Raw genomic sequence first — 23,798 nt, forward strand, 5'->3', positions numbered from 1 at the left:
CATGACGTTTAATCCTTGTTTGGTATCAGAGTGCTGATCCAAGGAGGTGTTCAGCTATAATTTACCTGCAAATACATATGCACTGCAAGAGATTTTACAGTGGATACTTTATGCCAAGGAATGCACAGGAGTTGCTGCTTATCTCAATGCGTGGGCATGGATGCCGAAGCGAAGCAAGCTTAATCCGATTCTTTCACCTTGTTTCTTGTTATTATTCCCTTGAGATATCAAGTTATATACTATCATCATTCTTCTGGAATTTGTTTGTAGTATTTAGAAAAAGAAGAAGAGGAAAATTTACGTCTGCTGTTTGGTTAGCAAAGACGTTTTTAGTATATCTTGAGTTCATGGATTGTAGAGGAGAAGCTTCTTTGCAGGCAGATGGATGAATGAAGACTCTTCCCACTCCCTTCATACTAAGCTTCGTCAAGCTTAGACCGAGTGCGACGGAGTTGGGACGATGTCGTTTGAACCCTAATCATGAAGCCACCGTATCCCATATATCATGTGGGCCCGTAGCTGATTAAAGATAGCGAAGGTTTCGGATTCACCGAATCCACTTGCACCATGTGACGACGGCATGCGGATGTGAACGCTGTTGCATGGAGTCGATCTGGTGAGCCAGGTTTCAGCAAGTCAACCTCTTCCCGAAGCACGTGCATGACTTGCGTACGCAAACCCCGTGCCACGGAATCAGAGCTCGAGCTCCAATCCGAGTGTTACGTGTATGAACGATTGGAGATGCCCCATTTGTCATACCGCCAATCATATCATGCGATTCCTCACCAAAATTACAATTTCGATGGATTATGGATGTTGAATTCCACAGCTTATATGGTGTTGAATTCCACAACCAGCGCAGGATTGACTTTACGAAGACCAGTGACTGCGGAAGAGAGAGAGAGAGTGAGTGTGTGTGTGTGTGTGTGGAACAGGTCAAGATTCCCCTTTCTGCTTCTTGTCGACTTGCTGCCATTATCTTTGCCTTGTGTTCCCTTCATACTCTCTTCGGAGGGAGAGCGGACAAGAGCAAGAAGGAATTGAATATGGGGAATTGCTGTACTTTCTGTGCGAATTATCGGCAGCCATCCAATACAGGTATAATTCCATCAAGAAAGAGAGTCGGATTCATGTGTGTCTATAAAAAGGCAACAGTTGGATTCTTTATCTTATTCTGGTTGTGCTTCCCTCTCGATTCTACTTCTTGTTTGGTTTCTTACTATTTGACCTTGACATTAGCATGTTTCCCTCGACTCATCTCCGCTTCCGACTGTTCCTTCCGAGGTTTTCTGCTTTCCATTGGGTTCTGTCAGGATAAAGTTGAGCCCTTTTCTCCATTTCGTCCCCTTCTTCTCTTGGAATCACAGGGCACCAATCGACATTCAAGGCCAGCAGCAGTGACGCCACCACCGAGAAGCTCTCGACCCATAGTTGCAGCTTCGGTCGGTCCACCGTCAGCGGCGCAAGCGGCGACGAGGAGTTTCCGGAGGGCCGGATCTTGGAGGTGCCGAATCTTCGAACCTTCACGTTTGCGGAGATGAAGATTGCCACCAGAAACTTCAGGCCTGATACGATACTCGGGGAGGGTGGGTTTGGGCGAGTGTACAAGGGATGGGTGGAAGAGAAGACTCTGAATCCTGCAAAGACTGGACTGGGAATGATAGTCGCTGTGAAGAAACTGAGCCCTGATAGCATGCAAGGGTTGGAACAATGGCAGGTAATTCCCCCAGTCATCTTTGAATCCAGACTTGTTATTCAGTACATATTTCCCGATCATCTCGAGATGTTTCTTGAGGAAATAAATGATCTAAGGAAGCAGCTGACACAAGGATCTAAGGAAGTAGAAAATGCCATGTTTACACTATTTATGTGTTGATTGTGTTGTTTGTAGCACAAGAGAGGTAACTCTTCCCACTAAGATTACTGCTGTGTGGATTATGGTTGCAGTCTGAGGTAAAATTCCTTGGGAGGCTTTCACATCCCAACCTTGTCAAGCTCTTGGGCTATTGCTTGGAGGACAATGAGCTTCTCCTGGTGTATGAGTACATGGCAAGGGGAAGCTTGGAAAGCCACCTCTTCAGAAGTGAGTTTAAACCCAGATACTGATTTCAGTATCTTCGATGCAATTCATCTTTTTTGTTTTCTTCTGGAAAGACTTTATCCTGCAATTCTAGCTTTCTAGAATTTGGAGCTTAACATCACTGAAATTATATACCAGAGAGTGATTTCTTCTCTTGAGCTGCTCTTAGAATGATGTTAGTGATCCCATAAGTTGAGTGTGGATGCCGTCACAGAATTGAAATTTTTCTTTCTTGAGGCAGAAGGAGAATCTTATGAGCCACTGTCGTGGAGTCTGAGGCTGAAAATAGCCATCGGTGCGGCCAGAGGACTTGCGTTCTTACATACATCAGAGAAGGAAGTCATCTACAGGGACTTCAAGGCTGCTAACATCCTCCTCGACTCCGTAAACTTCTCGCTTCCAGCACTCCATATGCTGGCTAAGATCGATCGATCGATCTATTTATGCATCTCATCTCTTCTTTGTGTAGAACTACAATGCAAAACTCTCGGACTTTGGTCTGGCGAAGAATGGGCCAGCTGATGGAGACACGCATGTAACGACACGAATCATGGGCACCATGGGATACGCAGCTCCAGAGTATATGGCTACCGGTATGTGTCGTTGATGCTTTGCATTTAATTAGAGTTGGTTTGGATTATATTGTCCTATTTAATTTGGATAAGATATATTATAGTTATCGGCTAATAAAAATAAAGTTAAATTATGATATATTTTTTTATTGGAGATGATCTTGATGGGAATGACTCTATTAATTATTTATCTTAGACTCGACTAGACTCCTACGGACTATGTACAAAAGAGAGATTTTAGACCTTAGTCCCTATTCCATCGTTTATAGTGGTCTTACGAAGGATAGGAAGATAGAAGAAGACAAGTCTAGTATTTCTTGCAAATCATTTTCTTTGGATCGGACTATAGTGTGTTTACAGTAGAAGAAATGTATTATGATTGATATCAAGAGGTATGTATTCGAAATTTAATCTATTATTATTTGATTTCATATTCTGATATTTAAATTTTTTCGTATAACTATAGCATGATTATAGTTTTTGTGCTTACAAATGGTATCTGTTTTGAAATCAAATACCCTAGATCATAAAAGTATCAGATATGTTTTGTATTATCGCCTTTTGTTTGCAAAGGGTGATATGATCTATTTTGTTTATCTCAGAGTTCTCTGCTCGTGGGTGATGAAGGTTTCTCACCTATACGAGTGGAAACATGGACAAAAGGTTACTTCGTGATCTTGGTCGACAGGCTGCATTGGTAATTTGCTATCAACATTGGTGCTATGAAGGCTAGTGGCCTACCTTGGTCATTGTTGTAGGCCATGATTGTGCAAGCAATAGTGCTACATGCAACGGTTGCATAAACCACAACAACACTACATGTGGTGCCACAGGAGGATGTCGATGTTGAGGGTTCCATGGTAGGTGGTTGTTGATGAGAGGTCACCTTTGTTGATAGATATCTTATTGTCCTTGACGGTTGAATATAGGGTGGCAACCTACTTTGTCATCGACTCTACTGCAGGTAATGGAATACTATCGTAGTGTTATAGAGAGTCGCAACAATAAGACTCCGATTGCTGGCGTTGATGTACATTAGTTCTAGTAGTGTTCAAGTGTGATGGTAGCATTATTGTAGGGAAATCTAAGGTGACATCACATGCATAGCAAAAGAATAGTAAACAAAAATCCTAGATTTCCCAAAATGTGTTCATCGTCATGCGAAAATTGATACGCAAAGCTCGTAAAATCGAAAACTGCATATATAAAAGATTGTGTTACCTAAGGAGATCGTATATCCCTGAATTCCTGCAGATTTGTGGAAGAGGATGAATGAGGTCAAGCGTCCTCCTTTTTAGCGGTGATTCATACAGTAGGGGTTATGAAGATGCTTCTCGAATCGTTGCACAAATCTTTACACTTGTTATCTAAGGAGGAGAAACAGAGAGGAGAATAGGAGGTGGCAACTCAAAAACCTCTAGCCTACAGGTCATTGTTTCCCTCCTATTTATAGAGGTCTTCTGTCAACTTAACCCTAATGGATCCTGCCCTATTGAGTATTGGATCTTCATCTAACTACCCAAGCTTCTTAGATTAGTGGGTCTTTACCCAATGATCTCTTATTGGCTCTTATTGGATCTCATCCATATGATCCAATAATCATGAGCTAATTGGATATCCAATAAGATATAAGCTCCGACGGATTTCTCATATCCAAACCTCTATTCGTCGCAACACCTACCATATGTGTGTGATCCTCTAGTCCCAATATCAAGCTAGTCGTGAGTCATACCTATCAGAACTCCTTCTGGCTCAGTAAATGATTATCTTCATAATAATCCACTCGACTCATCGACTACGGATGTACTAGGCCACTATGCCACAGTCCCCAAACGAAACAGGAAAATCCAATCTATTAAACCTGTCTATTATCATTTACCATGTATCTATAGTCCTTCATCCATCTAATACCTCAAAGATCATATATCAGGCATGCTGTTATCAGACCGATACGGTTTCTACTCGGGTCGCGCTCTAATCAGATTCTCCCGGAGAACTCTTTATCTCTCAATTTGAATAATCTTGGTCAAAGATTTATCTAAGCAAGAATACATATGATATTTGTCTTATGACATCGAGAACGGATGATCCTTTATCAATACTCAATAGCCTCGTAAGGATAACTATCACTCTCGATGATCAGTTGTACTAGATCTGGAACTTTCAGACCTATAAGTCCAGTATCAAAGAGTGGAGTACTCATATAAGACATCATTGGTTTCTCAAGTCTCAATGAGGCATCATCAACCATCTAGTATTTTGTGAGCGGATCAATTAGTGAACTTATTTTCCAATGAGCACATGTATTGTTTCCTTAGTGTCCCCACATGAGCAGCTATGTGACCAGATGTCTCCATTATATGGACGAATATATAGTATACTAGTATGTTTGGTATCTCGATGTCTCTCTCGAGTAACCTATGATCAGGATTATTTAGAGTATGTATTTAAAGTTGAATTGATCTTATTATCGTGATTTCATCACGATCTAATTCTCATTACACAGATTCATGAACATCACAATATATTTATGTACGCAACAAGTAATATTAAATGATAAAATATCAAATAATAATAAGTAAAAAGAATATGTATCATGTTACACGTGTCATCAATCAGGTGATTAGCTTACAGGGCACCTATGACTAGCAATCGTGACATTAGACACTATAACGAGGAGTCTCCGGGTTATCATAGGTCTCCATCTTAAAGTATGATAGGAAGGATTGGCATTTGGTTTCGTCACAATGAATGAAATTTGGCGATGGAAGCATCGCCGGAGATTGCTAGATGTCACGATGAGATAGGATGCATCACGAGCGGATGGTGCATCGTGATAGTCATTAACTTGATGATAGTCGAAAACCACTTCGGGTGTCGCAGATGAGGTGCACGGTGGGATGGTTTCCTGTAAACATGTGCTTATCTGTAGTAGAGTCATTAAAGGCCACAAGGCCCACAATGGTGGTCTGAGTGCTACTCGCAAATAGTAGCCTAGCATTTGGGTGATGAGGGTCATGCAGTGGAGATGTCGTAGTGCGATGGCTATGCGTAGCACCGATTGGGCATAGGTTGTCAGTGGCATGGTGCCTCAAGTAGCGTTGAAGGGTTTTTTGGGCGATGGTCATTTGGGTACTACTCCTAGTGGCAATGTGAAGGGTGGTCGTTGAAGCACTGCGATGCTATGCACAAGACAAATGACAACTCATGATTGATGGGTTTGCCACTAGGTTTCGTCACCACGATGAAATTTGGTGATCGAAGCATCACCGGATATTGTTGGATGTAGCGGTGAGTTAGGAGGCATCACGATAGGAAAGTGTCGCCACGAATGACGTATCAGGATAACGATCATCAACACCAGCTTGATGGCAACCGTAGACCAATTTGTGTGTCACATTTGGGGTGCATAATGGGATAGTTTTCCGTAGATGTACTTGTCCACGATAGAGTTGTTGGAGGCCAAAAGGCCCATAATGGTTGTTTAGGTGCAGCTTGCGAATAGCAGCCCAATATTTGGGCGACAAGGGTCGCGCGATAGAGATGACATGGTGAGATGGATGTGCGTGGCATTGGTTGGGCACAAGCGGTCAATGGTGCAACGCCTCATTCGGTGTCGTCGAAGGAGTTCTTAGGCGACAGTTATTTGGGTACTACTCCTAGCGGCAATGCAAAGGGTGGCTGGCAAGCAAATGGCGGTGCATGATCGATGGTGCATCATCACCGACAAAGGCGGAGAGGATGCTGTAGTCTATAGAAATTGTAGGGAAGAACCAACCGTAATGAATGGGGCTACTAGAGGACTGTGGTCAAAATTAATTTTCACTAAATCTTACCCTAAATCTGATTTTTACCCAACCTTAGTTTTAACTTAGTCAAAATTTAATTTTGACCTCAAATCAATCATATAGATTTTGACCTAATCAGCCCCAATTTTGATTTAATTTAGGAATGTTCAATATTGACCAATTTTGTCTTTCGTCACCTCTAATTTTAACTGGCCTGATTAGGTATATATATATATATATATATATATATATATATATATATGTGTGTGTGTGTGTGTGTGCATGTATGTGTGTGCGTGTGTGTGTATGCGTGTTCGTGTGTGCGTGCGTGTGTGTATGTATGTATGTATGTTTGTGTATATATATGTATGTATGTATGTATGTGTGTGTATGTGTATGTATATATACATGTACATATGTATATATGTACATATATATATACATATATATATACATATATATACATATCTATATGTATGTATATATGTGTATATATATATATATATATATATATATATATATATATGTATACATATATAACATATACATATACATATATAAGATTTTTTATTATTTTATTATTTTCTCATATGAAATATTGATATTTTTTATTTGCTTATGGTAGTTAAATTTAAATTATTGCTTTTGGATATTTATGTAATTATTCACATATATTAAAATAATAAAAACAAATATTTATTTTTCGCATAAAAATATTAATATTATTTTATCATGATTATGGTCATCATATGCATTTTCTTTTATGCTGATTAATGTTTAATATTTATTATGAATATTATTTTATTATTATTGAACTATTTTTACATGAATTATATTTAAAAAAGGTAGTAAATATTCTTTATAATTTATATTTCTAAGTTTTATCTGACTTATAGTTGGTAAAGTGGCTTGAGATGATAAATTTATAGAGTGTAAATCATAAAAATATTTTATTATTTATATGATATTTAAGATGTATTTTATATTCTTGTATTAGTCTTATAGTTGTCAAAGTGGTTTAAACTAATAAATTTATAAAATCGTATTATAAAATTTATTTTAAATGATATAAAAAAATATTTATAATGACATATATAATTAAGATATTTAAATAATTTTGAAGGAATATTTTCTTCAAATAATTATGTATGGAGTAAAATGATATTATTTTAGATATCTTTGTAGTGTAGGATTGTATACCTTTTTTACTAATAATATCAATTCTTAATAACATCAATATTATTAAGAAAAAAATTCTTAATAATATCTATCAGTAGGAGGTATGCATCCTAAATTTAATCTATCATTATTTAATTTAATAATTTAATATTAAATTTTTTTTCACATAATTTATAACTTATTTTATACTTACAAGAGAATCTTTCAAATATCAAATGAGTAAGTATGGATCTATTACATGAAAATTGAAGTGTTCTAAAGTGTATTTCCGCACAAACAAATATGATCTTTTCCGCTATCTGTTGTGAAGTGAATTATTCATGATATTATGAGACTGACTCAGTAAGCATTATATGAATGAATGACATGCCACCTTGCTCATCCAGGTCATTTATATGTGAAGAGCGATGTGTATGGATTTGGGGTTGTAGTACTGGAGATGCTCACTGGGCTGAGGGCGGTCGACACAAATCGTCCAGTCACGCAACGAAACTTGGTTACTTACGCTAGACCATCGTTATCCGACCGGAGAAAGCTGGCACGGGTTATGGACCGTCGACTCGAGGGACAGTATCCCCCGAAAGGGGCTCTTCAGGTTGCCCATCTCACTCTGGAATGTCTTGCCAGCGATCCCAAGAAACGTCCGAACATGAAGGAAGTTGTGCAAAGGCTTGAGCAGATTGAAGACCTGAAAGGCAGGCCGAGAGAAGAGGCTGTGGCTGGCAGCCGTGGCCCGAGTTCCTCTCACAACCACTCACCGCGAATCGCCTAGCAAAAGATTGATGAATCTTGTTCCTAAAAATATCGATCCTTATTGTTTATTTTGGTGATGAATTATTTGACAATAAGTGAGTATAATCCGATGTCAAATAAAAGTTGTACTTAGGATAGCCATTTATGAGAAAAAGATTCATGATATTGCTAGCCAACTTGGAACCTCGATAGAATGGACTCCTCTCTTCTAATCCTATACATCAGAACGGACCCTTTGTTGGTTCTTCCAACTCTGGGTTGTTGACATGCCATGCCAAATCAGTGGTATTATTCCGGAATGCCAACTCTCTCTCTCTCTCTCTCTCTAAATGTGTTGGGTTTGGATTCGTTTGTGAGGGCGATGCATGTACTTGAGTTGGCATAATATGCCTTTGAAGGTAGCGTTTGCCAGGGAACGGAGCATCTCCTGCCTGGTGGCAGATGACATTCCAAGAACATGTAAGCCAATAGCAATAAGACGACACTTAAAACAAAACTCCTGTCATCAGGTATGCACTCTTTTAATCTGGAATATATGTACTGCTATTTGTGAGTAACCCATGATTAGGTATTCAGATGCTTAGGTTACATTCATGATTCAGATGCTATCGGAAAACTACGAAAGAATGTTAGGTGTATGGAGGTGATGGGAAGGTTAGGTATATGATGAGTAACCCATGCAAATACATTACATAGAGCATGCGCTGTTCTTCACGTGTCTTGCTGCTGCCTGCTCCAAACTATCTTCTTTCGCAAAGAAGACGAGTCTGTAGAGGATTGCTCACCCCACCCTTCCCTGATGCCATTGAGCAGTGATGGCGACGGGAGAGGAGGAGAAAAGGAATCCGAAATCCAAAACGACAGCGATATATCAGGAGATATTTCTCTCTACCGTCGATCACCACTGCACATCCAGCAGTGGGGATGGGGGGGCGGGGGGGTGGAGGGGACGACGACGTGACTCCTCACTCCGACCATGCTAATCTGTGTGTGTGTGTGAGAGAGAGAGAGAGAGAGAGAGAGAGAGGCACCATGTGGGACCAACCAATGCTAGCTAGCTGCATCCGTGAACCTATCGTTCGCCGTGTGGGCCTCCCGAACACGATGTGCTGTCTTCGCCATTATCCCGAGAACCGATGGCGGTCGCCGCCTCACCGCCGGAGTTGACGATGATTACGACCGTAAGACGATTCCCAACAAATTTAAGGGATAAAAAAAGAAAGATAATAATGAAAAGATAAAAAACAAATGACGATGATGATGAAATTAGAAAAAAAAAACTTAATTTACTAATTTATAATCATAAAATCTATGTGCTCAACTATAATAAAAAAAATAAAATTATAATTATATTAAATCAAATATATGATTTATTTTTTTTCCGCCAAAAAAGTTAATATAGTTTGATTTGAGGAATAATCTGGTGATATTATAATATTCAATTTGTAATCTTTTTCTGCAATTATTTCCTTTCTCTCTTACGTCAGACGGCAAGCGTGCAGCTAGTGGGCCCATGATGACAACGTTGACGAAGTCAACTTTCGCGTGGCGTAGGCGAAGAAGCATGAAGTACTTCTGTAGTCGTAGTGATCACTGTGGATGAGAGACTGTGTCGGTAGAAATTTCAACACATTCTTTCAACCTGATATTTTATATTACTCTCTCTCTCTCTCTCTCTCTCTCTCTCTCTGTGCCCGCGGCATGCTCACGCATGACATGAATGGATGCAGAGCGAGAGAAGAGGAGGAGTAAGAAGATGTACGTATGCTGCATTATTCTAACCAGTTGTTACTCTCACATATGGGGTTCCATCCATGGTACCTTCCATTAACTTCAAGGAGGCAGGCGTCCGAGAACGAAAATTTTGCAGGTTAAGATTGCCTTGAGACCTTAAAGATAACGCTTGCTAATGCAAAGTCCAGTTATTGCGATCCTACTAAACTAGCTTTAACAGTGACAGTACAAACAGTAAGAACAATACCTGCTAAGTCTGCCTCGCCTTCAGTATCAATTACTGCAGACTGCCACCGACAAAAGATCGAGTCGAGGATCCAGACTTCAGTTCCGGATCGAGAGAGCTGATGTCGATGCCGAGATGCTGCTCTCTTTGCGTTATCCCCCCCCTCCTCATCATGCTTCCAACCCCAAGGAAATCTCTGGTTAAACTGTCAGAGGTTCCAAGGCCACTGGCGGATAGGTTACGCTGTAGCTTGCTCTCGTTCATGTTGCCGATGCCTGAGATGAAGCCGCTGAACCCAGTCTTTTGATGATTCCCACCATTAAACGTACCGGTGTTTCCGTTGGTGAGGGAGTTCATAAGGTCTTGGAAATGGCTCTCGTTCTCCACCTGGGTTGCTGATGCCTGAAAACCTGCATTCTTTGAATTGCTGGAATATAAGCTGCCGATTCCTCTAAGCAAGGAGCTCGCACTGCTACAACTGGATGTTGCACCCATCTGCGCGGCCTTCTGAAGAAGCGCAGTTGCTGACATGTGTGATGGCACCGATTCAGTGGTCACCGATTGGTCAAACATGTTTGCATCGATATGGTTGCTGATGAGATGATTTCCTGCGAAGAGTGAGTTTGGCTCATTGCTTCCACTAGCGTTGTTGAAATGATCAGAGATCAGCAGGTGAGCATTTTGGTTGATCCCAGAGTTGCTGCTGTTGGTGATGACGCTCCTGTTGTTACTGTTGGAGAAGATGCTAAGGTTGAAAAGATCGGTCGAAGCCGCGGCAGAGGAAGAGGACGAGGCATTGGTGTTGTGTTGGAGGTGATCCTGTAGTTGCATCAAGCCATGGAAAGGTTTACTTTGAAGCAACTGAGTGTCTTCATGGATGTCTTGGCTCGATCCGCTGCCGAGATAGAAGGGAGTGGCAGACTGAGGTGGTCGGAAGGACGGCAAGGTGACATGGTTGAACGGTGCTGCACTGTCATTTCCACAATGCGTCTGCTCCTGTAAGGATGAGAGTTGCGAATTCAACTGAGGAAGGCCAAAATGTATTCCGGTGTTGCCATAGAAGTGGCTGCCGCCAATGGTGTTGATGCCGGCTGGGATCCTCGCACTTTCTTGTGCTAATGCATCGCAGAAGGCTCTATGGGTAATGAAGCTATCACGCCTGCACCAAACACGATAAAAGATTAATGTATCAGTTGTTCTGAATTCACTGGCTTTTGTTATGCTATCAGAGAAGGGTTTGAGAGGAAACTCCCTTGAAGCTGAAGACACACCCCCATTGAAGTCCTTCGGATCATGAAAACCACCGATGGATAATGGCACTTGTTAACTCAATGCACAGCTCCCTTACGCGAAGAAGCAACAGGAGGCTTCACATCCCAAGTGATGTCTCGCACCTCCGGACAAGAATAATTTGCTCACAGCCAAAGTCGATTCTCATGAAATGGTGGACCTCTGAATGCATTCAGTAGCCATGCCGTGTTGCCCACATATCTCCAACTCACAAGACAACAAAGTGGCCTGCTAAGCATTGCCTCCAGGTCACCACGTGAATAGGAGAGAGAGAGAGAGAGAGAGAGAGAGGAAAAGGAGCTTGGCGTTGGTTTCGAGGGAGAAAGATGAGCTCCTTTTGTTTGAAATCTCAATGTTCATAACAGTTGATTCAGTTCCATCGAGACAATTCACGTGGGTGCAGTTCGTCGCTGCATGCTCCGATCTTTTTCTCACTTTTGGCACCTGGGAATCCAGTCCTAACAACCCTAACCCTAACACAGCTGCGACTCCAGGAATCCCAATCACTGAAACCGAGAAGACGATGTGCAAGACTTTTGTGTGTGAGTGAGTGAGTGAGTGCAGTACAGTGCAGTGGGCAGTACCATCATGATCATCATCATGACCAAAAGATCTAAGGGGACATGCATGAACGCTGATAGATGCTCCAATAATGGATTCTTCAGCATCAATAGATCAAGGATGCATGTAGTGGAAGTGGTACCTGGAGAACAGGGTTCCGCAGTCACAGCGGTACTCGCGAGTACCGCAGGTCTTGGAATGCGCCTTCCAATCCGACTGCACGGCATAACGCTTCGAGCACTTGTCGCACTTCCACTTCTTCTCGCCATGCTTGCGGCAGTAGTGCTTCTTGATGCCGGTGAGGTCGCCAAGGGCGCGTGAGGGCTCGTGGTGGACGCATGTCGGCTCCGGGCAGATGTACACGCGGCGACGGACCTCCTTGGGGTTCTTCTGCTTCAGCTTCCATGGTAGGTTGTGGCCGCGTCGGTGCAGCTGCAGGTTCTGCTCCCGCTGGAACCCCTTGTTGCACACCTCGCAGATGAACCTATTCGTCGCAAGAAGCGTCTTTGGTGACAGAGCGACCACCTCGGCGTCGGGATCTGTGGATTAAATCGAACTCCATGTAATCATAAATTGATGAATTAACAGCAGAATTAAAGGAAAATTAGCAGCAGCAAAGATTAGGATCTGTGAATTAGGGTTTCTGCATGCGGGTGGTTGTAAGTTTGGATACTTGCTTGGATTTCCCGGGAGGTTCCTCTTTTTCTTGGGAGGAGCAGCTGCCGTCGGCGTCGACGATGATGATGGCTGTGGCCGCTGCTGCTGGGTGTTGAGCTTCTCCTCCTCTCTGATTCCAAAGAAAGGTACCGACGACGAAGCCGTTGCCATCTTCTTCTTGGATGTGTTCTTGGTCTCCCTACTCTCAGTAGAAGCTGCTTTCTGGTTTCTGTAAGGATCACTGATGAGTCCAAATCAAAGCCACAAAAGAGCCATCGCTACACAACATGCAACCACCGTCTCGCCTTTGTTCTATCCATCACTGTGTAGCTATCCCTTTTCTAGATCCAAGGGAAGGGGAGGAGGAGGGCAAGAACCCAAATCTTAGTACGCGAGTGTGGATCTACACACCAACAAGACAGACCCTAAACAAAAACCTCCAAATTCTACCACCTGGTGACTCTTGCTACCTCTACTAGAGAACAAAGGGAGCCGGCAATCCAAACAAACAGTTGCACTCGAAGCCAAATACAAGGAGAGAAAGAGTGAGAGAGGGATAGAAGAAAACAAAGGAGCACAAAACCAAACTAAAGAGAACCTCTTCCCTTCCCTTCTCTTTGTTCTTCTGCTACTTCTTGTTGGAGGGAGAGAACAAAGGGTTGCTCTGTGGTTTCTTTGGGTTCCTCGAAACCATCTCTTTCTCTCTTCTTCCCCTACGGATGATTCTTCTTCTTCTTCTCCACCTTTCCCCTTCGGACCTCTATCCTTCCTTACTCCTTCACACCACACATAAGCAATCCACCAAAATTTTCTGTATATAAATTCGCAGAGAGAGAGAGAGAGAGAGAGAGAGAGAGAGACAGAGACAGAGAAAGAAAGATGGTGTCACATAGGCAAGAGTGTGGCTGTGTGAGATGGGGCCCACGAGACTGTAGACCTTACCCTCTCTCTACCCCACCTCGTTCTACCGTTTGGAGTCGACATGGGAGGGACATGAGGACAAAAGCCAGCCTCTCATTCCAACCCTCTCAAGCCAGACCAGTAGAAATGAACAGCAGTGATAGCACATTCTCCATCTTGCTGCAAGTCAAAATTAGATTTCAATTCTATGGACACTGGTGAAAACATGGATATATGGTTCTCTTCCTCAATATCAAATGCCTACATGTATGTACGTATACATCAATGCAGGAGAAAATTCTTTATGAATACAACTTGACATGTAAAACAAATGTGACAGAGAGGTTTGTCTTGATGGGGTTTACAAAGCAGTTTCTGCATGCTGTAGCAGTCACTGCATGTAAACAATTAAGACGAGTTTAGATTAGTAGTTGACAAAACTAGAGAATAAATGTGGCAGTTAAAGTATAGTATATATTCCAAAGAATTTTATTTTGGAGTGTGGTTAAATAAGTTTAGAATATGACTATTATACATATGGCTTACAAATGGTGAGATTTAGGGCTTTTGTGGTTGAGAAAGATTAAGAGCTGCTGCCTTGTTTTTCCTTCTCTTTGGATTATTAAATCAACCATCTTCTAGGTAATTTGTGTATATTATATCATAGATGAATCAGAAAAGACGATGACTGATATGATTAGTAATTTTAACAAAGCAAATAATTCTCTATCGGATAGGCGAAATTTCATCTTCTTGGAGTAGATGATTTTAATTTCAAAGAAAGCATAATTTTTTTTTTTTTTTGATACAAGAGAATTTATAAGTCAAGATAAACGATTGGTGGATAAAAAATCTTGATGAAGATATTTAGATATTGAAATAGAAAGTACAATAACTATAGACCAAGTCATGGACTCTGATGAATTATTTAGTAGTGATGTTGAAATTTTCAGCTTGTTGTTTTAATTAATTTATATTAGGAAATTTGACAAAAACAGTTTTCGATACATTAATTTATAGGGAGAATTTTTCGGATCGATGGCTATGGTGGATAACATGATGATATAACTTTCCGAGCTTATGAAAAATGTTGCATGTGGTTACTATTGTATAATTACTTTTCTTAGTATTGTTTTTTTCACACAAAAAATAGCTTAGAATGTTGAAAGTTATATTAGAAATAATTAGCTAATAGAATTATGAGTTATATTAAATTTGTGATATTAAGAGAGAGATAGTAGGAAAGACAAAGATTGAGATCAAACAAAATGTTGCTCTTGAACGCCTTTCTTCTCCTCTTATATTGTTTATTATTTAGGAATTATTGAAGTCGGCCCTCTTTCAAGTAATTTTCCAGCATAGTCGACATATAAAAATTTTGTTGCAGCCAATCAAAACCTTTTTGTTTGATTAAAAATACAAACAAAAACATTGTTGTCCACTCTTTGGTGTTTGGGAGTTTCACATAGCCATAATGGTAGGACCATTGAAGTTTAATGAATTCACTGCATTTATTCCCATGCAAACAAAGTTTAAGAAGGTTCAATTTAATGAAAGTACCAAATGTGTAGTACTGTCAGTCCAAGAAATGCAAGCCTAAAGTCTTTTTCCTAAAAGAAAACTGTTCATTGAGTGCTAAAAGTAAACGTATGAGAGGAGGAAGAAAAAGAGATGAGGGATGAAACAATATAGTAAGAAGAGTGGGTCATTCATTTGGTTCTGACCCACTTACGTTAGTGAGAGAAACAAGAGAAAGACAGATTGTGATGGGTGCTGATGTTTCATGGAGCCTGTTCAAGGTTAACAGATAGTTGATGAGTTATTTGTGAAAATGATAGATAAAAATTAATTTTAAATAAATAAATTTTGAATAGATAATATCTTTACAAGCGAACAAACATGACTTTTTAACCGAAAGAATATATCTTTTTATTCTTATGAGTCTCTTTGATATAGACAGTGTTGTATTGACTCGATAAAAATGATACAAATGTAAATAAAGTTTATTATTATTGTAATAGACTAATTACATATTATTTTATGTAATTAGTTAGTATTCCGATTTCTATACTTTAAAATGTTACATTGGTATCTCTATAGTTACAAAAGTAAAATATCTATATAGAGCGATGAAATGACTGTTCGACAACTACATCAATATCGATATAAATACAGAGCGATTCTCATCTCTTATCATCGCTCTACTCATCCACAATAGTCATTTGTGATCCCTAACGATTTTGTCGTCCGCTGCCATCGATGTCATCCGTCATTACCAACTATAACATTAAAAAAAATTTCCTTCTTATTTTTATATTTTTATTAGTAAAATTGATAATGTTAAAATAAAATGAACCTAGATATTTTACTTTTGTAACTATAGTAAAACTAATGTAATTTTTTAAAGTATAGGAACTGAAATACTAAAAGTAGTTAACTGCAGAGTAAATATATAATTAGTTCTATTGTAATTTAGGGTGCTACTATTACAAGAAATAATTATTGTATCTTGGGTGATGATTACTATTGAAATATAAGTATCGGGATAAATAAATTCATCTTAGGGAAAAAGAGTCTAGCTCGACCAACTCATTTATGATCTAACCTAAGTTATCCTTTCATATTAACCATTTTCTTTCGATAAAGTTATTTTGGATAAAACAAATATAACTTTCAACTAGCCCGACAAATAGGCAACCTATAGCCAAGACATACAAAATCAGAATTAGGAGTAAACAAGCCTTCGAGATGAGATCAAAATCTTGTAAATAGAATTCAAGATGTTAGGAACTATGAAAATGCGGAGATACAAAGTTATTCTCTTCACCAGAAACCAATTCAAAGTTTGAATCTTGCATTGATGAGCTATTGGAATATTTATAGATTGCTGAGCATCAAGAGAAGTCAAGAGTTGACAACATCACGATGCATTTATAGATACATGATTTGTGTTTCATTCACAGACCAGGTTGATGTTGGATTTACTTCAATTAAAAGGCTAAGTAATATTAGTCTAGGTTGGATTTAGCCTTTGATGCTTTATACTGCCTAATCTAAACTATTGGAAGGTTGATTTGGTTGACTTGGCACTCGACACGAGACAAGTCAATTCCATACCAATTTGATCGCTGTCTGACGCAACGATCGGTGATGTGACTCGTTTTGTTGATGGCTACTTGTTGTACTGTCATGATCTCTCATTCAATCAGACAAAGATGCCCTTCTTCTCCCTTCATCTCTCTAGTCTTCAACAATTACAAGCACAATTGCGGAGTGAGATTGTCTTGTGAAGATTTAGCAGAGTTCTAATTAAGGGCCAAAATTTGTAATTTTCCTTACCCTTTTATAATCACAAATAATTAAAACTTTCATAAATTTCTCTCTACATCTTCTTCGACCTTTAGTAGTAATTATATTTTGTTGTCTAATACGATCTTCATCTTTTTATATCATAACAAAATTATATTTGATTATTTATATAAAAAAATATTTTTTTTCTATGATTTACGTGATATATCTCGTTTCGCAAGAATTGTTACGCTTGAGAATTAGATATTTGAAAGTTATCTATATTCGCTTGTATGTTCTTTGTAGATCTGACATCACCGATAAGACTGATGTTAAAGGCATACTCAATATTACATCGTATGTTCAAGTAAACACAACACTCTAGTGAGAATCAAAAATAAAAAATTGGATAAAGAACCATCATTGAGAAACTCATATTATGGAGAATGATGAAATATTCATCAAGTCATAAATACTTTTATAAATATCCTTTCATATTGATGTGATAGGAATGGTTTATTTAAACTCCACATGTTGAATCTTGATTGGTCAAAATATTGACTTTACACCTATCATAAAATATTATTGATTGTTTTTTAAGATAAAGTGATAAAAGTATTCATCAATGTTTCTCTTGCTTGTGTTTTGCTACATGACAAACAAGGTGTTGGCTGTACACCCAAGAATATGAAACACGGGGTCTGTGTCTCTGGTCTCTGGTCCCTCAACATTACATACATGATTGATAAGTATCACCCACCCAGTATCATAGAATAATACCAAGCAGACACATCTTCCCATAGGCCCTATCACCCACCCCACACTATATATATATACATATATATATATATATATATATATACTACTCAGCACACAGCCCACAGGCCATGCCACTTTCCCTTGGGAATTGAAACCTTTAAATATGCACTGTGCTACCTGATGAAAGATGCCTTCAATTGTTCTTCTCATCAACTAGCAAATTGTTGCAAAGATCTGAGAGTCCACAGGAGTTGTGCGGTGAGCAAAAGGAGAAGACATGTCCACAACTTTGCTGAGGTAGGAACAGCATGCAAGTTCCCATCACATCATTCCCCAGACTAAGAAAGTTAGGTGACCGACTGCATGTCATCAGCCTTTCGCCCAGGGAATATCCTTAGGTTTGAAGCTTTGGTATGGGTGATGACACGGCCATTTGTTTTGCGTGCCAAGGTTGGAGAGATGTGGACAGGTAGAGGAGTAGGCAACTGGTAGCGGAGAGAGAGAGAGAGAGAGCTAAGTGTACTTGTTTATGGGTTTCGTAGGATATGATTAATGGATAATAACTGATGATCAAGTTGGAGTAAAGATGGAATTATTTGGTACAGCTTTTAGGCTCACTCAAAGTGTTGCCATCTTTCCCGCTGCAAAAGGCAGATCGATCCATGTCCTACGATCAATCACAAAATGATTGTTGAAGGCATCCATGATGAGCTCCTGCTGGAGGTCTTGGGCGGAGGAGTAGGCTCTTCACGTCGTACAGCCTTACTATCTCGGGATAGCGACGCAACGATGGGGATTCGAGATAAAGTTTGTGAGGACAATGATGCCCTGCCACCTTGAATTCACATCTCAATCAGTGTCTCTTTGTACTGAGAGAGAGGGAGAGAGAGAGGTGGACTTTCATGGTGAACTACAACTCTCAAGTGAGTGCTGTATTCTGTGGGAAGTCCCCTATGCTTCTGCCTTCTTAAGCCTCGCGAGTGACTCTACATGTGATCAACATCTTCTGAAGATGAACGAGAGAGAGAGAGAGATGAAGCAGTACGTTTCGTCGCCCTAGACTGCTCATGTGGACCAGTGTGTTGTATAGGTAGGACAGCATTAGGGGCCGACATGTGTGAAATCTCGGTAAGCTCACTCGACAACCCTTACAGTGGTCAGCAATGAGAATTTGCCAGCTATTATTTCTGTCTCCATTTATTATTTTCATATTTCCAATATTGCGCTAATTGTTTTTCCTCAGAAATATATTGTTTTGGGTAATGATGTAATATTTGAAACGCTAAATCCATTATTTTTTTCTTATTTTTAGAAAAAAAATCATCATTTAAAATCTTAAATCCTTACTAAGTGGATTTAATGCATCATTATTAGATGAATATTATAGATATAACATTTACAACGAATGGGACCCTCTTCGATTTTGACCTAAATAGCACTTTTACAGTTGACCCTGAGAAACTAGAGGATCTAATCAGAGTTGACTCTCACAGAGGAATTAAATTCTGATGCTGGGTGTGATGTCCCAACCACTTTCTCATCTCTCTCATTCTCTGTTCATAAGTTTCTTCTCCGTTTTGTCTAACTCAAGAACCAAAGAGTGGGAGGAGGAGGCCACTCTGATGCACATCATGTCACTCACCATAGAGTCAACGTTGACTTTCATACTTCCTTCTCTAAGTCAAATCATAGTCTTTCATACTACTTTCACAAGAAGCTAATCCAAAATACTCCATTAAATGTTAAAAAAAGAAGAAAAACCAAGTCACTAGCCCACCATTTCATTCTTTTTTGTACCTCTTAAAATTAGGAAATTGTGAGGGAGACAAAATGCTGGTCTGTACTCTCCCTCCTCATCCCCACTGCTTCCCAACATAAGAGAACCCCTCTCTCTCTCTCTCTCTCTCTCTCTCTCTCTTAATCACTCATGCAGACACAATTTTCTTTTCTTCATTTTCTTCTGGTTAATTGTTATCCCCACTGCCCCCATCCATGTCTACCTTGTAAAGCACACTAGAGAGCCAGAGCTGAAGGGAAAAGCCAATCAATCACCAGAGAGAGAGAGAGAGCGAGAGAGAGAGAGAGAGAGAATGATTGAGAGAATAAGAGGAACATCAAATCATGCAACAAAAATTGCAGAGATTGGCAGCACACTGGGAGTAGTAGTCCGAATAAAGACAGGAATAAAGGAACCCAACCATAATCTCATCTCTTGTTTCCGTTGTGCAGATGATTGCAATCCTCGTGACCACGGAATCAATCAGCAGTCGTCGCCTCGTCCCCACACCCAAAAGCCAGCCCCGGTAAAAAGCCTGCGGTGGTTGGCTTCAAGCACCTCTACTCACCACCACCACCACCTTTCCACCTAAATGTGAGAGCACTGTCACCGGATCCCCATGCAGGTGGATGTTCCTACTGTTGTCCTCTTCGCCTTGGCCTCCTCTGCCTCGCTCATTCTCTTTATAAGCTTTCATTTCACCCACTCCATGCTCTGTAACAGGTTTCTCTGTAGTAGAACCACCAATCATTGCTGCCCTTTCTACTTCGGCTCATCATACACATCAAATAGCTGCAGCAACAGGCCACCTAAAATGCTACAAGAATGGACTTTGGTGGTCATTTATCGGTGGTGGTCCTGTGCAGAAACGAGAGCGGCAGACGGCGAAATAGCCACTCCCTCATCTTTTGTATATGCATGCATGTATACAAATACCATCATTTTGGAAGAAGAAGAAGAAGAAGAAGACGCAGGGAGATGAGAATTGGGGTGACACAGGCAAAGGAGACATGGCTTGTCTCGTAGCAGCTGGAATCATACGGTCCACATAGATTCTACGCTCCTTGCCTGAGGTGGCAGCGGCCCCACCGCCTCACGCTGAACGAAGTGGGCCCAACCCATGTGGGTTAGTCTGCTCGGGGGAACAGCGAGATGTGGGGCCCTCCTCGGCCGGCTGGTCGACTCCAATCGACGAATTGGCTCCGTTCTGCTTTTGTGATCCGAACCCGAAACCTGATCCGGTTCGGGTCGACGAGTCCGCTGCCAAGTTATCGCAGGTTCATAAGGTGAGTAAGGTTTACATACTACGAATTATTATATGTTTAAGAATATAAATGTGTAAATCTTGTCTCATCTTCATCTACAAACTTAAGATTGTGGATGAAGTAATAATGATCGATAATTATTTACTATAAAACTATAACCATGCAATTCAATTTCATCATTTCTAATTTGATCACATAAGATGTCACTCCAAGCCACAATTTGGACCAACTCAATCAATTTTTGGGCTGATCTCACATGTAACCTATTAGCCATGATGAGCCCACTAAAACCATAACGTAGGCCGAGAATGCAGAGAACATAGAATTCATCAATGGTCTTTCTTTTCCAAATCTTTCAGAGTTTGATGTTACTTCTATTAGTCATCATTTAACACCGTCAATCTCACATAATGAAACCCTAATATGTCGAAGATAAGATCCTTGATAGCATGGCCTCCACAGAGATTGAAATTAGATGAGAACGAACTTAGGATCTGACACAATCCGTGGGTTGAACGACAGCATTGAAGAACCAGAAACGAATCATTTATAGCATCGTATTGACGTAAGAAAATGGCAATATAAGTTTGATTTCAGTCGGTCTGCTGTTTGATTACAGCTTATTCACAGCAACCAAGTCAAAAGAATCAATCAAACAACAACACGGCACAATTTGCTCCACACAAGAAGAAGAAGACAATGATGTACAGTGGATATCAGTTGGTGGCGCTGCAGATCTTTCTGATCTCCCCAGCTGAGCCGATGAGAGGGCAGATATCCCCCATCTTCACCATGGCATCCGCGAAATCCGAAAAGAAAGCAGCCTGATCCTTGCTGTAAAGCCTGACGATGTCGTCGGTCGGCCCACCGTTGAAGAGGACCTGGTCGGAGTGCAGCAGGCCCTTGTTGGTGAGGAGGTTCTTGTAGTAGTTGTTGTCGAAGGAGTTGGGCGTCACCAGGTCAAGCGGCGCCAAGGTGTTGTTGCCGACAGCCGTCGATGGACACCTACGGCTTCGCGTTTTGGCGAAGCCGGAGTCGATGTTTGTTTCGCCGTAGATCCTTCCTCGGAAAGTGACACAACGGGCCTGCCCAATGGTGTGTGCACCTGAAACGATACGTAGTGTTCAGCTTAATTACATTTCGATTATATATATATATATATATATATATATATATGTATGGTCACAGAATTAAGCTTCGATTTACCTGAGAGGGCAACCATGTCTTTGACGCTGAGTCCTTGTCGATCGAATAGCGAAATGAGTCTGTCGAGGTCGTCGACGGTGGCTATCGGCAAGTTTTGCTCGGCCAGATCTTTGTTAGCGGCGGTTGAGTCCCTTCTTCCGAGCTTCACCGTCCATGTCGGGCCACCCACCTGTCATCAAGTTATATTAGATTGAAAGAGGAGCAGCAGCTCGGTGCACAGAGCATCCGTTGATAGGAAAACGTCCAATTGTAGAGTGTTAACCTCATTCAAAAACATTATACATATCTTATCGATTAATGAAAACACAGGACTTACATATGCTGAGGAATCCCGAGCTGCGACTGCTAGAATATCAGCACAAGAAACTACTCCCGGACACACCTCCTCCACCGCGGCTTTGATGCTATCAATGACTTCATATCCTCTGGCTGATTGGAAGTTCTGTAGGGCCTTTTGCTCGCTTATAATGCCTTTGCCATCTTTCAGCAAGAGCGAAGCATCACATCCCTGATACATGCATCAGTATCAGCATCAGCATCAAACCCTTGTACTTGGTTTTAGCAAGTTCGCCGGGAAATGTATCCTACGCATTCGTTACCTGAACAAAGCAATCATGGAAATGGAGGCGGATGATGGATGCCGCCATGCGTCTCTCTCTTGCGATCGCAGACCTAACCGCGGTCCTAATGGTGGAGAGTGCTTGTGGGCAGGAATTGGCGTAATATTTGGGTGTCAGATGCGCTTCACAGGACACCATCGCCAGGAACAGCAGCATGGAAGCTAAGTTAAACCTGGAAACTGCAGAACGACTCATATTTGTTTGTGTAGTGGCTAGCGTGTGTCTATGGCTTTGCTGAAGGAATGATTGACCACCTTCTGGGTGATGGAAACAAGGAGGAAGAGATGGGTAAGAGGAATGTTTTGTTACTTGGGATGACAGGGTAGGGGGGGCAATTTATAGCTCCCAAAGCTCGGAGCGAGAGGAAGTTCTCTGCACTCAACCACAGTTGGATCAGGCGATTTCGTCCCACGCGCTGTAGCCGCTTCAAAGTTTTCTGCAGCTTCTCTGCAATGAAATGGTCTTCCAAAACTTGGTCGAGAGCTTCTTCTCGACAGCTTCCGGTCCAGCGAGGTTGGTATTTGGTAAGAACATTAATAGCACATGGATGTAACAGAGCGGTCGTGGGTTCCCTGCGGCATGGAGTGAGCGATCACCGTTCATCGACATGGTGGGAGAGTCCCAATTTGACATGGTCTTTTAGTGATGTGCTGACCTTTTGTTCGCAACCGTGGGAAAGATGAGCTGTGGAAAGCGCTGCTTCGCCGTACCGTACCGTACCGTACCGGCGTTTCGACCCGGGCTCGGTACTGGTACGGTACGGTATACCGCTCGGTACACCCAGGTATACCGAGCGGTACACTCACGTGTACCGAGCACTGTACACCCAGGTATACCGGGCGGTACAGTCCGGTACGGCAAACCGGTACAGTGCTCGGTACACGTGAGTGTACCGTTCGGTATACCTGGGTGTACCGAGCGGTATACCGTACCGTACCGGTACCGAGCCCGGGTCGAAACGCCGGTACCGGTACGGCGAAGCAGCGCTTTCCACAGCTCATCTTTCCCACGGTTGCGAACAAAAGGTCAGCACATCACTAAAAGACCATGTCAAATTGGGACTCTCCCACCATGTCGATGAACGGTGATCGCTCACTCCATGCCGCAGGGAACCCACGACCGCTCTGTTACATCCATGTGCTA

The 23,798-nt window shown here is 41.2% G+C and overlaps 3 protein-coding genes across 3 annotated transcripts; 1 reads left to right on the forward strand and 2 right to left on the reverse strand.

Moving 5' to 3' along the window:
• The first annotated feature begins 910 nt into the window (after nt 1-910).
• Nucleotides 911-8,548, forward strand: LOC135635085 (probable serine/threonine-protein kinase PIX13). The gene is made up of 6 exons (XM_065145934.1): nt 911-1,098; nt 1,368-1,717; nt 1,948-2,083; nt 2,322-2,464; nt 2,550-2,673; nt 8,006-8,548. Exons 1-6 carry the CDS (start codon nt 1,047-1,049, stop codon nt 8,389-8,391), a joined length of 1,191 nt encoding a protein of 396 aa, XP_065002006.1. The 5' UTR covers nt 911-1,046; the 3' UTR covers nt 8,392-8,548.
• Nucleotides 8,549-10,224: 1,676 nt separating this feature from the next.
• Nucleotides 10,225-13,710, reverse strand: LOC135636337 (protein indeterminate-domain 5, chloroplastic-like). Its single transcript, XM_065148027.1, has 3 exons — nt 12,861-13,710; nt 12,326-12,722; nt 10,225-11,491 (listed from the first exon to the last, which is right to left on the reverse strand). The coding sequence occupies exons 1-3, from the start codon at nt 13,009-13,011 to the stop codon at nt 10,384-10,386; spliced, it is 1,656 nt and encodes a 551-aa protein (XP_065004099.1). The 5' UTR covers nt 13,012-13,710; the 3' UTR covers nt 10,225-10,383.
• Nucleotides 13,711-21,353: 7,643 nt separating this feature from the next.
• Nucleotides 21,354-23,128, reverse strand: LOC135635030 (lignin-forming anionic peroxidase-like). Its single transcript, XM_065145830.1, has 4 exons — nt 22,635-23,128; nt 22,352-22,543; nt 22,036-22,204; nt 21,354-21,934 (listed from the first exon to the last, which is right to left on the reverse strand). The coding sequence occupies exons 1-4, from the start codon at nt 22,848-22,850 to the stop codon at nt 21,546-21,548; spliced, it is 966 nt and encodes a 321-aa protein (XP_065001902.1). The 5' UTR covers nt 22,851-23,128; the 3' UTR covers nt 21,354-21,545.
• Nucleotides 23,129-23,798: the final 670 nt, after the last annotated feature.

Source organism: Musa acuminata, chromosome BXJ3-4 (assembly GCF_036884655.1).
Source record: "Musa acuminata AAA Group cultivar baxijiao chromosome BXJ3-4, Cavendish_Baxijiao_AAA, whole genome shotgun sequence".
Taxonomy (NCBI): Eukaryota; Viridiplantae; Streptophyta; class Magnoliopsida; order Zingiberales; family Musaceae; genus Musa; species Musa acuminata.